The 14,503-nt window shown below is 39.3% G+C and overlaps 3 protein-coding genes across 8 annotated transcripts in view; 1 reads left to right on the top strand and 2 right to left on the bottom strand.

Moving 5' to 3' along the window:
* Nucleotides 1-2,315, bottom strand: part of ARHGEF33 (Rho guanine nucleotide exchange factor 33) — a 79,409-nt gene extending 77,094 nt beyond the window's left edge. The window contains 1 exon segment of the mRNA XM_027555068.1: nucleotides 1,370-2,315. The gene's annotated coding sequence lies outside the window, so the exon portion shown is untranslated.
* A 3,354-nt stretch (nucleotides 2,316-5,669) lies between these two features.
* MORN2 (MORN repeat containing 2) lies at nucleotides 5,670-13,904 on the bottom strand. 2 transcript variants are annotated; one of them, XM_027555066.1, is made up of 5 exons: nucleotides 13,757-13,904; nucleotides 9,248-9,298; nucleotides 8,709-8,815; nucleotides 7,567-7,703; nucleotides 5,670-5,902 (listed from the first exon to the last, which is right to left on the bottom strand). In XM_027555066.1, the coding sequence occupies exons 4-5, from the start codon at nucleotides 7,701-7,703 to the stop codon at nucleotides 5,800-5,802; spliced, it is 240 nt and encodes a 79-aa protein (XP_027410867.1). In that variant the 5' UTR covers nucleotides 8,709-8,815; nucleotides 9,248-9,298; nucleotides 13,757-13,904; the 3' UTR covers nucleotides 5,670-5,799. The 2 variants fall into 2 exon arrangements, with proteins under 2 accessions (XP_027410867.1, XP_027410866.1); XM_027555065.1 differs by lacking the exon at nucleotides 9,248-9,298 and having other exon boundaries at nucleotides 13,757-13,839.
* The window catches only part of DHX57 (DExH-box helicase 57), a 60,549-nt gene continuing 59,948 nt past the window's right edge, over nucleotides 13,903-14,503 (top strand). For 3 of the 5 annotated variants that reach the window (XR_003513315.1, XM_027555064.1, XM_027555062.1), the window contains exon 1: nucleotides 13,903-13,989. The gene's annotated coding sequence lies outside the window, so the exon portion shown is untranslated. Of the gene's footprint in view, nucleotides 14,251-14,503 lie in introns of all 5 variants that reach the window. The other 2 variants (XR_003513314.1, XM_027555063.1) reach the window with 1 other exon arrangement.

The following is a 14,503-nucleotide window of genomic DNA, read 5'->3' as shown; positions in this document are numbered from 1 at the left end:
GAGAAGATTAGCAGGAATTATTAATTTAAAAGATTCTTACATTTTATAAAAACCCAGAAGCTAAGAAAAATGTTGAGCAACTCATACTCTAGTCTTAAATTTCAAAATCGAAGGTCTTTAACCCAGGGTGTCCACAGATTGTATTTCAAGCCATCTATAAGTCTTCTGAAATTATATGCAAAATTTGGTGTGATTTTACATATCTTTGCAGAGAGGGTGGGCTGGTTTCTAATAATTCTTAGAGTGATCCTTGACCCTCAAAAAGGTGAACTCCCTTCATTAAAGAAAAGAGGACAGAGGAGGAGAGAAGGAAAGAGAGAGAGGAAAGAGGGGAAATAAAGAGAATTCAGGAGTCTCATCAATTCTGTCCCAAACCAAATCAATCAAATGTATGTAAAATTTGTACAAGGCACTTATCTATTAACCTTTATATTTGTATGAAAAGTTAGCAATAGTATGATCATCTTCCTTTCAGAAGCCTCTGAGGTTTCAGGCTGGTTTTGATTGCATTTTGGAGCCCATGGTATTAGCAAAAATTTAGATGTTAATTCAATTCTTGGAAACTATTTAAAAGAAAGTGTGTCTAAAAAGTTCTTTCATATAAATTCTGATTGTTTATGCTAAATCCTTCAGAAGTGCCTTTAAATGGCTACACCATTTGCAGCCAATAATTTTGTATTAAAAGGAGATTAAAAAAGACAAAATTTACACAAAGACAAATTTCTATATTTTTCAGAATATTATTGTTTCAGCATATAAAAACTAATTATAGTGGATTCCCATTCTCACTTAAGAAAAGAAAGCTTTCAAGTGAAACCTAATTCTTCTTATCATATTCCCCAAGCCCCTGCAAAGGCTTTAGAATTTTCACTAATGTTCCTAATTAATTAATACATATTTTTCTGCACATAGAGGAGTAAACACTTAAGAATCCTCTATCCCTTTTCTATGTTACAAAAGGCATGAATTAACCTCCCTCCATTTCTAATCTTTTTCATTTTTCATTCTTAATCCTAAAGAGGCATACACATATTGGATTTATCTGCTTTGTAAAATTGGCAGTCAGTCATCCTTTCTTTAAGATTGCTCTCAAATTTTAAGTCAGCTTCAACTAAATATGTAAATAAGCAAACTCTTCAGTCCAAACATTTTTTAGTTGACAACCTGCAAAGGCAGATTATGCATCATATAAAAATTAAGCAAGAAGATGAATATTTTCTTTGAATAAATAGTAATTTCTTTAAATGACTTCCTTAAATAAAAGTTAGCATATTTTGAACCCACATTAGTAAAGATTTATGAGATTTCTTCTCTTATGAAAATATTTGCCCTCTCAATGCTTCACAAAGCATACAAAAGCACTACTTACCCCATGTTGCTGGCCGTGGTTATATCATCATCAGATCAAGGCGTATCTGGATTCTGAATTAACTTAAAGGTTATAAAAAGAAGCAGCAGAGGTTTGACTTCCCCGGAAACGAGACTGTCATATGCTAACTAGGCTTTTAAATGAGGAAAACTAGTGTCTCTTCTAATTATATAAGCTCCAGGTCAAATTCTAGCATCAACTAATCAAATAACTGAACTGCATTTAGTTTCAAGGAGTAAAAAAAAGAAAACTGTTTAAGATGAATGATTTTAGTATCTTTGAAAACTGGAGACTTGGGCATTGAAAGTTATTCTTATACCATTAAAAGTTAAATATTTTAAAAGCAATGTATATATCTTGCTACCTTAAATAATTTGAAGAAAAGTATTAGGGAAATTTTAGTTTGCAGTAAAACAGGTATTTTTCTGTATTTTCCAGAAGTTCTGAATTTGCATTGTATGTCCTGGTCCCTGAAAACATCCTCTCAGCTTATCTTAACTTGTCCAGTATTCATCTCCTTACAAATTTCAATAAATAAAAATATTTAACTCTAAAATCATACCAAGTTAATGCTAAGCAACATATCCAAAATTGTCTAATTTTTAAACGTATCTTTTGAACACTTAGAGTCTTTTAAATTAAATACAAAGTTATTGTGATTTATATAAAAATGCCATTTAATTTCAACATTTTAAAAGACATTTCAACCCAAATTTATCATAGTACAACTAAAAATAGAATTTGGCAATGATTTATTGAGGAAATACAAATTTTCACAAGAAGTTGAGAAAAGAAGTATATTACAGAAGTTATCTATTCCATACACCATTTTGGAGGAGTTAGTTTTACAGAAATAGTTTCAGCAAAAATGCTAATCTTTTAAAAAATTTTTAGTGGAGTGTAGTTGCTTTTCAATGTTATGTTATTTCTGCTGTACAGCAAAGTGAATTAGCTATACTTATACATATAGCCCCTCTTCTTCAGATATCCTTCCCATTTAGGTCACCACAGAACACTGAGTAGAGTTCCTTGTGCTATACAGTAGTAAAGTCTTTATTGTAATTTTTAATAGGTAGCTGTCATGTACTGCTTTGGCAGTTTTAAAATTACTTTATCTAAAAGTAAAGGCGCTTCCTGGAGAAGGCAATGGCGCCCCACTCCAGTACTTTGCCTGGAAAATCCCATGGACGGAGGAGCCTGGTAGGCTGCAGTCCATGGGGTCGCTAAGAGTCGGACACGACTCAGCGACTTCACTTTCACTTTTCACTTTCATGCATTGGAGAAGGAAATGGCAACCCACTCCAGTGTTCTTGCATGGAGAATCCCAGGGACAGGGGAGCCTGGTGGGCTGCTGTCTGTGGGATCACACAGAGTCGGACACGACTGAAGTGACTTAGCAGCAGCAGCAGCAAAGGTGCTTCCTAGGCAGAGAATATGTGAGCCCACACTGATCTACTTTTTAAAAAATTGAGATATAATTCACCTATGTCAAGGAGAAATACATTTTCCTCTACCTTCTAGATTCTTCTGGCTGGTCTAAGAATTACAGGAAATTTGACATGAGATAGATTAACAAGAGAAAATCAAAAGTTTAATAACATGGAAGAGAATCAGGAAAGCAAAATAGCTCACTAAAATGGTCAAAGCCCTGACCTTAAAAACCACTTTCAGCTAAAGACAAAGGCGGATATTGAGAGTAATGGTTTGGGACTTCAAAGGAAGGCAATTCAAGTAAGTAGGAAAAGCAGATGTTTGGTAAACAACAGTTTGTTGGGCCAGGGACAGACAATGAGGCAGAGTGGACTCTAAATGTCTGGGCCTTGCTGAGTTTCCCCCACCACATCTAGCCTAAATTCTTTGCAAGCATCTCTGGTGATACCTCTATGCTGGCAATAGATGCTTTATCTAAATTCTTTAGGCAGTTAAGGGGCAGGTGAAAAGAAAGACTTTAGGACTTAAAAGAGACTTTTAAGACTGTTTCTTAAAAATAAATCTCCCTAAATTAATACTCATGCCAAAGAGACACATTTTGGGGTGGTACATTTGGGGTGGCTTCCTTATGTACAACATACATAAAATTTGCCCTTTTAATATGAATATGAACAATTCAAGGGTTTTTTGCATTTGCAAGTTGTACAGCTACTAACTCTAGAACATTTGCATCACTCTAAAGAGAAACAACCAGTCCATTCCAAAGGAGATCAGTCCTGGGTGTTCATTGGAAGGACTGATGCTAAGCTGAAACTCCAATACTTTGGCCACCTCATGCGAAGAGTTGACTCATTGGAAAAGACTCTGATGCTGGGAGGGATTGGGGACAGGAGGAGAAGGGGACGACAGAGGATGAGATGGCTGGATGGCATCACTGACTCGATGGACATGAGTCTGGGTGAACTCTGGGAGTTGGTGATGGACAGGGAGGCCTGGCGTGCTACAATTCATGGGGTCGCAAAGAGTCGGACACGACTGAGCGACTGAACTGAACTGAAAGAGAAACCCAATGCCTCCCAACTCCTCCCTCCTTTGCAACTGTTAATTTACTTCCTGTCTCTATGAATTTGCCTGTTCTGGATACTTCACATAAAACAGTATTATATGTGGCCTTTTGCAACTGGCTTCTTTCACTCGTTGGCTTCCCTGGTGGCTCAGATGGTAAAGTGTCTGCCTACAATGCGGGAGACCCAGGTTCGATCCCTGGGTCGGGAAGATCCTCTGGAGAAGGCAATGGCACCCCTCTCCAGTACTCTTGCCTGGAAAATCCCATGGACGGAGGAGCCTGGTAGGCTACAGTCTACGGGGTTGCAAAGAGTCGGACACAACTGAGCGACTTCACTTTCACTTTCTTTCACTTGGTACGATGTTTTCAAGGCTGGTTTATGCTATATCATATGTCAGTACTTCACTCCTTTCTGTGGCTGAAAAATATTCCACTGTAGAGATAAATCACATTTACCCATTAGCAGTTGAGGGACATCTGGGTTTTCAGTATTGGGCTGATATGAATGATGCTGTTATAAACATTTGTATATAAGTCAATTCTCTTAACGTGCATGCTTAGGAATTGCTGGAACATATGATAATTATATTTCAACTTTTTGAGAAACTGTTTTCCACAGTGCTGTACCATTTATCATTCCCACCAGACCAATCTTTGTTATTATGTGTTTTTTAACATAGCCATCCTAGCGATTGAAATGGCATCTTATTTTGGGTTTGCTTTGTATTTCCCTAAAGAATAACGATGTTGAATATCTTTTTGTTTGTTTATCAGACATTTGTATATCTTCTTAGAAAAAATATCCATTCAAATCCTTTGTCCATATTTAAATTGGGCTGTCTTTTTATTTCTGTATATTTATATATGAATTCTGTATATATTCTGAAAACTAAACCTTTATCAGATATATGATTTTGCAAGTATTTTCTCCTATTCTGTGAAAGGTTTTTTCATTTCCTTGATAGTTTCCTTTAAGACATAGCCTTGGAAGGAAAGTTATGACCAACCTAGATAGCATATTCAAAAGCAGAGACATTACTTTGCCAACAAAGGTTCGTCTAGTCAAGGCTATGGTTTTTCCTGTGGTCATGTATGGATGTGAGAGTTGGACTGTGAAGAAGGCTGAGTGCTGAAGAATTGATACTTTTGAACTATGGTGTTGGAGAAGACTCTTGAGAGTCCCTTGGACTGCAAGGAGATCCAACCAGTCCATTCTGAAGGAGATGAGCCCTGGGATTTCTTTGGAAGGAATGATGCTAAAGCTGAAACTCCAGTACTTTGACCATCTCATGCGAAGAGTTGACTCATTGGAAAAGACTCTGATGCTGGGAGGGACTGGGGGCAGGAGGAGAAGGGGACGACAGAGGATGAAATGGCTGGATGGCATCACTGACTCGATGGACGTGAGTCTCAGTGAACTCTGGGAGTTGGTGATGGACAGGGAGGCCTGGCGTGCTGCGATTCATGGGGTCGCAAAGAGTCGGACACGACTGAGCGACTGATCTGATCTGATACTTTTTAAAGATGACAAAATTCAGGTACAGGATTGGAAACTGACTTTGTCAAGATCTGCATAGTTTATATTAAAATGAACACACAAACTCTCAGTTGAATCATATAATTTCTTTCTTTCTTTCTTTCTTTTCTTTTTTTTGGCATGTGCTATCTTAGTTCCCTGACCAGGGATCAAACCTGCGCCCCCTACAGTACCAGTACGGAGTTTTAACCACTGGACTACCAGGGAAGTACCACATAATTTATTTTAAATTAATTATAAGATGATCAAAAGAAAGTTCAAAAAGGTGTAAATGAGTGATGGTTTTATTGGCAAAAGTAAATAGATAGTGTATGAGTTATTTCAGATGACAGATTTAGTTGTTTTCCTTACAAGTAAAAGCTGCAATTGCCACATTAAAACTTTAATGTAGGCTATCTACATATGGAGCTTTAGCCTCAGGCCTGGAGCAGCTGTGAAATGAAAGTTACCACACCATTCTAGTCCTTGGATATCAGTATATTGTCCTTCACCTTCCACCCTGCAACAGTAAAAAATAAATGTGTTCATTAACAAGACTAGAAATTTACAGTCCAGGTATAAGACTGTTTAGTATATTATATACTATGTCTGAAGAATTATATCATTCTGCTTTCAAACTTTGATTTAAAATCTGACATCCTGTTTTTATATCCTACAAAAAAAAATACTACTATTCCAACAAACATTGTCACTATACAAATTTTTACGTCTAAGATTTTAGGATTACATATGCTTAGTTTAGACAAAACCAGAACAGTCACAAAATGAAAAGTTTATATTGGTTATCTGACTTAGTTCATTTATTCAACAGATGTTTATTGATTTTCAACTATGTTTGAGATACTATGCTCTATGCTGGTGTTTTCTGGACTATTTGGAGTGGTGAAAATACACTTCACAGAACCAAACAGACCTTTATCCCATGGGTTAGAGTTTTCTCCCTTTATTAATATCAGTGGGAAAAGTTTATATGCTGTCATCACAGACTTGGCAACAGAAGAGGTGAACACTTTTCTACCCTCCTCAATATGTATCAACCACTTCATAACAATTAGGTTGCATTTTTAATTCTGGAAATAATAAGGGGGTAGTTATAAATTAACACGAAACCTCTGGATGACATATCTGGTGTGAGGATTAAATTTATAAAGATGTGTGAGGGTGGGGGTGGAGATTTGGATGAAGGTGGTCAAAAGGTGCAAATTTCCAGTTACAAGATAAATAAAGTATTAGGAATGTAATGTACAAGATGATAAATATAATTAACACTTTTGTATGTTATTTATAAAAGTTAAGAGAGTAAATCCTTAGTTCTCATCACAAGAAAAAAATATTTTTCTTTTTTTATTACTTTATATCAATGTGAGATGATGAATGTTCACGAAATTTATTGTGGTAATCACTTGATGATATATGTAAATCAAATCATTATGCTATATACCTTGAATTTATACAGTGCTGTATATGAATGACATCTCAAACTGGAAGAAAATATAAAATAAAATTTAAAACTATAAAAAAACCTTATCAAGATATTTCAAGCAAAAATAATTTTTGGCCTAAATTTTCTCAATAATTGCAACAAACTTTCCCTCTCTAATATGACTGCAAAAAGTTCCATAGGAATAAAGAAGTCAAGAGAAAATAAATGAAAAAATCTAATAGATTATCACTAGGAATGATATCGGAGAAGGCAATGGCACCCCACTTCAGTACTCTTGCCTGGAAAATCCCATGGACGGAGGAGCCTGGTAGGCTGCAGTCCATGGGGTCACTGAGGGTCGGACACAACTGAGCAACTTCACTTTCACTTTTCACTTTCATGCATTGGAGAAGGAAATGGCAACCTACTCCAGTGTTCTTGCCTGGAGAATCCCAGGGACAGGGGAGCCTGGTGGGCTGCCGTCTATGGGGTCACACAGAGTCGGACATGACTGAAGAGACTTAGCAGCAGCAGCAGCAGGAATGATATGTTTTGGAGGCTCATGATGGCCTTAGCCTCTCTCATAACATTTTCCCCCAAAATGATAACCCAACAATTCTTCTAAAATGTAAGTATATTTTAACTAAATACATTACAAAAGAAATTTAGCATTAAATTTTTAGGCAAATATGCCTGAAAAATAACTTTTAGACTACAGTGACTTTTTATTTTAAACTCACCTGTTTTCATTGAAATTTCCAGTGTACTTTGCCCCATTTGGGAATGTATAAGTTCCCAGTCCATGAAACATATTGTCCTTAAAGTGTCCTTCATATATTGCTCCTGAAAAATGCTCAAGTCTTCCAAAACCATTCATCTGTTTGTAACAAAGGAAATGACCTCAGTAACTAATCTTCAGTTTCATTAGTGTATTTCTAAGAAGTATACACATATGTCTGTCATCCACTTAGTTATTATTTAATCTACCATTGCATCACCCTTTATTTCCACAATGATAAGACAATATTTTTATCATTGTCCTTTTTATGTCTGTCTCTGTGAAGCTGACAAAGTCAGTGTTTCTGATCTGGGGCACTTGAACATCTTGCAGGTCCATAATGATAATAACAGGGCTCCTCAAGATACCTTGAATATATCGAAAATCTTAAAGGCCAACCAGTTTAGTTAGCCCAGAAATGGCACAAAGAAGTTGTGAAGAACAGAAATTTGTATTCAAGCAGACCCAAGAACATATTTTTCTTTCATCACTTACTAGCTAGGCAAGAAATCTGAGCCTATGCTATGCTGTCACTTCAGTCGTGTCCGACTCTGTGCGACCCCATAGACGGCAGCCCACCAGGCTCCCCCGTCCCTGGGATTCTCTAGGCAAGAACACTGGAGTGGGTTGCCATTTCCTTCTCCAATGCATGAAAGTGAAAAGTGAAAGTGAAGTCGCTCAGTCGTGTCCGACTCTTAGCGACCCCATGGATTGCAGCCTAATAGGCTCCTCCGTCCGTGGGATTTTCCAAGCAAGAGGTACTGGAGTGGGGTGCCATTGCCTTCTCCGAATCTGAGCCTAATTTCCCTCAATTGTAAAATAGCAATATTAAGGATATTGAACTCATTAGGCTGCTATAAGGATTAATTGAGAAAATTCTGTAATGAGTTTAGTTTGTTTAACGAATAGGAAATGAGAAAGATGATGACAGCTCTCTGAATGAGTTTCATACTATTCCTTATATTCATATATATTAAATATAATAATTTGTTATTTTTATTGCATGGCTTACTCATACGTGTTTTTTGAAATGGTGAAATGCCAGGAATCATTTAACCAACAGAGTTACTTATCCACTGTCAATATTCAAAACAATAATAATACCTTGTCATCTTTCCAGCTTCCTGTGTAGACAATCCCATTAGGAGTGGTATGAATACCTATTCCATTTCTCTCAATGACTCCAGAAGATGTTCTTATACAGTCCCCATCTAAGTAAGAGAGAAATACTGAAGATTATAAACGAGAACCCTGTTTGGCTAAATAATAAAGTATGTTCAGGCTTAATCAAAACTGCATCACAGTGGGTCTCTCTGCTTTCCTATAACTAAAACTAATGAGACCAGAGATGAGGTGCTCCATGGACCTTTAAATCATTGACTCAAGGGCCTGGAAGACTGACATATGGCTATGGCCTTCCCATAGGTTTCCAAGGCACACTGTCTATACTTTAGAGTTAAAGATTTAAAATCTGTTCCTCCATTAGTATCTTTTTTTCTCTCCATCAGTATTTCTGTGTGATTTTATTTAATGGAGTTAATATCTCAAAAGTACTTTTATCAAGTGTGACAGTCTCAGTTTTGCACTCTTAAGCTATTTAATTTTAATCTATATAGGAAAAAGTAATTGAAATGTATGCTTACCATACTTGTCTCCATTTGGAAATATAAAGTTTATCTTAAATACTTCTGGAGCTGTTTTAAAAGATTTAAGAAAAATCACATAAACATATTTTTTAAAGTTTTTTATTCTTTGATATGAACAATTTTTAAAGTCTTTATTGAATTTGTTACAATATTGTTTCTGTTCTATGTTTTGGTTTTTTGGCTACGAGGCATGTGGGATCTTAGCTTCCCAACCAGGGATCAAACCCACATCCCCTGCATTGGAAGGTGAAGTCTTAATCAGTGGACCACAGGGAAATCTCAAACTTAAACATTTTTATATTATAAGACCTATAACAAATTTGCTTTAAGAGCCAACCAGATACTCACTTTATATTCATGTTTACTTGGCATTTTCATAGTCGAGTGTAGGGTTCTGGGGAAATAATTTTGTCTAGATGATCTATTTTTATTTGTTTATTTTAACAGCTGTATTAATATATAATTCACATACCACAAAAATTACTCTTTAAAAGTATACAAAATTCATTTGTTTTTGCATACTCAAGTTGTATAACTGTCACAATCTAATTTTAGGATATTTTAATCACCCTCAAAAGAAATCCTGTACATATTATCAGTTGCTCTCTATTACCCTAAAACCTATCCAACCCCATCCCCAGACCCTAGCAAACAATAATCTATCATCTGTCTCTATGAACTGGCATAATCCAGACAGTTCATAGAAATGGAATCATACGATATGTGGTCCTTTGTGAGTAGCTTCTTTCACTCAGCTTCAAGTTTGATCCATGTTGCAGCATGTATTAGTATTTTATCACTTTTTATTGCTGAATAGTCCATGGTACAAAAATAACACATTTTGTTTATTTATCCATTCATCAGTTGATGGTCAGTTGAGTTGTTTCCAGTTTTGGCTGTTATGAATAATGCTACTATAAACATTCATGTATAATTTTTTGTATGAGCATATGTTTTTATTTCTCTTGGGTATATGATCTATTGATTATTTCACAGAGGTAAGGTAGAGTGAGCAATCTCAGAATTGGCAGTAGAAAGAAATAGAAAAAAAAGATAGTAAGCGAGAAGAGGCGGGGGAAGGAGTAGGGTCTAAACAGAATGAGATTGGAATGAAGACCAGGTTAAAAATGAAAAAAGAAAACCACAGGCCTGGGGGGCAGGGGTGGAGTGGAATCTATGCCTCAGAGCTCTGGGACATTCAGTGGATTAAAACTTTAGAAACTAATTTTTTCCAATACTGAAGAAAACATATATTGGAGATGATAAGTAAACTATAACTTCTAGAACAACAGCCTATTAGAATGTTACTCAAAGTGTGGCCCATGCACTAGAATCATTTAGGATGCTTTACAAGTTCCTAGGCCCTACTCCACAATGCTGCTGCTGCATCGCTTCAGTCATGTCCGACTCTGTGCGACCCCATAGAGGGCAGCCCACCAGGCTCCCCTATCCCTGGGATTCTCCAGGCAAGAACACTAGAGTGGGTTGCCATTTCCTTCTCCAATGCATGAAAGTGAAAAGTGAAAGGGAAGTCACTCAGTCGTGTCTGACTCTTAGCGACCCCATGGACTGCATCCTACCAGGCTCCTCCGTCCATGGGGTTTTCCAGGCAAGAGTACTGGAGTGGGTTGCCAATGCCTTCTCCGATACTCCACACTACTGAGTCAGAATCTCTATGAGTGGGACAAGAGAACTGATCTTTTCAACTGGAATACTAACCTGAGTGCCAGTTATGAAAGGCTGGAAGCTCATCTCCTCTGAGGAAACAGAGTTAATAAACAAAATAGGCAGAAGACTTAAACATCATCAAAAAGGGAGAGTCCAGCAGCCTCGAGACAGGAGTAGAAACTTATGAAAAATAATTAACAATTTAGGAAATGAATAATTTAATTGTGAAAAGAAGAGAAGCAAAAAGCAAAGGCGAAAAGGAAAGATATACCCATTTGAATGCAGAGTTCCAAAGAATAGCAAGGAGAGATAAGAAAGCCTTCCTCAGTGATCAGTGCAAAGAAATAGAGGAAAACAATAGAACGGGGAAGACTAGAGACCTCTTCAAGAAAATCAGAGATACCAAGAGAACATTTCATGCAAAGATGGGATCAATAAAGGACAGAAATGGTATGGACCTAACAGAAGCAGAAGATATTAATAAGAGGTGGCAAGAATACACAGAAGAACTGTACAAAAAGATCTTCATGACCCAGATAATCACAGTGGTGTGATCACTCACCTAGAGCCAGACATCCTGGAATGCAAAGTCAAGTGGGCCTTAGGAAGCATCACTATGAACAAAGCTAGTGGAGGTGATGGAATTCCAGTTGAGCTATTCCAAATCCTAAAAGATGATGCTGTGAAAGTGCCGCACTCAATATGCCAGCAAATTGGGAAAACTCAGCAGTGACCACAGGACTGGAAAAGGTCAGTTTTCATTCCAATCCCAAAGAAAGGCAATGCCAAAGAATGCTCAAACTACCGCACAATTGCTCTCATCTCACATGCTAGTAAACTAATGCCCAAAGTTCTCCAAGCCAGGCTTCAACAGTACATGAACTTTGAACTTCCAGATGTTCAAGCTGGTTTTAGAAAAGGCAGAGGAACCAGAGATCAAATTGCCAACATCCACTGGATCATTGAAAAAGTAAGAGAGTTCCAAAAAAACATTTATTTCTGCTTTATTGACTATGCCAAAGCCTTTGACTGTGTGGATCACAATACACTATGGAAAATTCTTCAAGAGATGGGCATACCAGACCACCTGACCTGCCTCCTGAGAAATCTGTATGCAGGTCAGGAAGCAACAGTTAGAACTGGACACGGAACAACAGATTGGTTCCAAATAGGAAAAGGAGTATGTCAACGCTGCTTATTTAACTTATATGCAGAGTACATTATGAGAAACACTGGGCTGGATGAAACACAAGCTGGAATCAAGATTGCAGGGAGAAATATCAAAAACCTCAGCTATGCAGATGATACCACCCTTATGGCAGAAAGTGAAGAACCAAAGAGCCTCCTGATGAAAGTGAAAGAAGAGAGTGAAAAAGTTGGTTTAAAGCTCAACATTCAGAAAACTAAGATCATGACATCAGGTCCCATCACTTCATGGCAAATAAATGGGGAAACAGTGGCAACAGTGAGAAACTTTATTTTTTTGGGCTCCAAAATCACTGCAGATGGTGACTGCAGCCATGATATTAAAAGACGCTTACTCCTTGGAAGGGAAGTTATGACCAACCTAGATAGCATATTAAAAAGCAGAAACATTACTTTGCCAATAAAGATACATCTAGTCAAGGCTATGGTTTTTCCAGTGGTCATGTATGGATGTGAGAGCTGGACTATAAAGAAAGCTGAGCGCCAAAGAATTGATGCTTTTGAAGTGTGGTGTTGGGGAAGACTCTTGAGAGTTCCTTGGAGTGCGAGGAGATCCAACCAATCCATCCTAAAGGAGATCAGTCCTGAGTGTTCATTGAAAGGACTGATGTTGAAGCTGAAACTCCAATACTTTGGCCATCTGATGGGAAGAGCTGATTCATTTGAAAAGACCCTGATGCTGGGAAAAATTGAAGGCAGGAGGAGAAGGGGACAGAAGATGAGATGGCTGGATGGCATCACTGACTCAATGGACATGAGTTTGCGTAAACTCTGGGAGTTGGTGATGGACAGGGAGGCCTGGCGTGCTGCAGTCCATGGGGTCACAAAGAGTCAGACACAATTGAGTGACTGAAATAAACTGAACTGTTGAAATATACCACCTTAGAAGGGCTGAAGAGCAGAATGAAAACTGTTGAAAAGTAAATTAGTGAACTGGAATACAAGGCTGAATATTTTTCCCAGAAAGAGGCATAAAGGAAAACAGAGGTATCACCTGACAAACCTTTCATATTTCCCCTCATCCCCAGACTCTTCTAGGACCCCCCACACCACTCTCGGTCTATCCCTACTGTAGTGTGTGTGTGTGTGTGTGTGTGTGTGTGTGTGTCTGTGTTGGTCTATCCTTACCATAGATTGTGAAAGTGTGTGTGGGGGTGGGGGGGGGATGTTGGTCTATCCCTACTGTAGTGTGTCTGTGTGTCTGTGTGTGTGTTGGTCTATCCTTACTGTAGATTGAAAGTGTGTGTGTGTGTGTGTGTGTGTGTGTGTGTGTGTGTGTCTGTGTTGGTCTATCCTTACCATAGATTGTGAAAGTGTGTGTGTGTGTGTGTGGGTGGGTGGGTGGGTGTGTTGGTCTATCCCTAGAGCCCCCACAACGCTCTTGGTCTATCCCTACTGTAGTGTGTCTGTGTCAATTGCCCTTAAATGGTTCCACACCCGAAACTTCGGAATGTTAGAGCTAGAAGAAGGGAACCTAAGAGGTGCAGACTGGCAGTACGCTGGCACTGGCCTAATGTGTCACAACAGCGAATCGACGGCCAAATGACAGCTAGAACCCAGGTCTCCAGATTCCCGCTCCTGGGGCTCTCTGCAAGTTCTGCTTAAGAGACGTTGAGAGGATGGGGCACTCACTTGACACAGGGCTGCGGGAGAGATTTTCTGGACTCTGCGATTCTCCCTGGGCCGCCAGCTCCGTGGCCTGGAGGAAAGGAAGCCGTACTTCAGAGCCGGGTGCGACACGGTTGCTAGGCGACCAGGCACCTCTCACCCGGAAGCGAATATGGGGTGGGGGGGGCCGAGGTTGAGCCAATCAGAAGGCGCCAGGGCTGTACCGCTGTAGCTGGGCCGCTGCGGAGCCGCTCCAGGTAAGGTCCGGGTGGGAGGCAGCGCCCAGACAGGGCCCTTGGCCGCTGGGCGCCACGTCCGAACAGGTGGCCCGGGAAGCAGCGCCACAAACCCGGGACGGTCGCCCCTTCCGAGGACGAGGGATGTGTGTCCGTGTGCGTGGTCCGCGCGTCTCCCTGGTGGTCAGTGTGCGGACCTTTCCACCGTCACCCTCTCCCGCAGTGGGCAGGGTCTGAGGAGCCTCCCGGCCCGGTGGGATCCAGCCTGTCTGGCAGGGGCCGGTGAGTCTGGAGCAGCAGGATCCTAGGCCTGTGACCAGGCCTGGCCTGGGTCGACAGCTGAGGGTTGTACAGCTGAGGCCGGGGAGCTGAATTCTGCGAGATAAAGGGTTGAATTGGAGGGCCTCGGGCTCGTTTCCTGTATCTTAGCTCCGTCTCCAGTTGGTGGCTGTTTGGGGAGAGAATTGGCTACAGTGTATGCTGGAAGAAAGATACCAGGTCTGGGTATCTGCAAGGAGCTGGATATATGGGGTCA

The sequence above is a fragment of the Bos indicus x Bos taurus genome, chromosome 11 (assembly GCF_003369695.1).
Source record: "Bos indicus x Bos taurus breed Angus x Brahman F1 hybrid chromosome 11, Bos_hybrid_MaternalHap_v2.0, whole genome shotgun sequence".
In the NCBI taxonomy this organism is placed as follows: Eukaryota; Metazoa; Chordata; class Mammalia; order Artiodactyla; family Bovidae; genus Bos; species Bos indicus x Bos taurus.
The sequence above is the reverse complement of the archived record's forward strand: the minus strand, read 5'-3'. Positions and strand labels throughout refer to the sequence as shown.

Bases quoted from the DNA above. Each gene is read 5' to 3' on its own strand.
- MORN2 (XM_027555066.1), bottom strand. From the start codon at position 7,703: ATGAATGGTTTTGGAAGACTTGAGCATTTTTCAGGAGCAATATATGAA. The intron at 5,903-7,566 runs GTGAGTTTAAAA...TTACTGTTGCAG, and splicing joins GGAAATTTCAATGAAAACAG to GGTGGAAGGTGAAGGACAAT.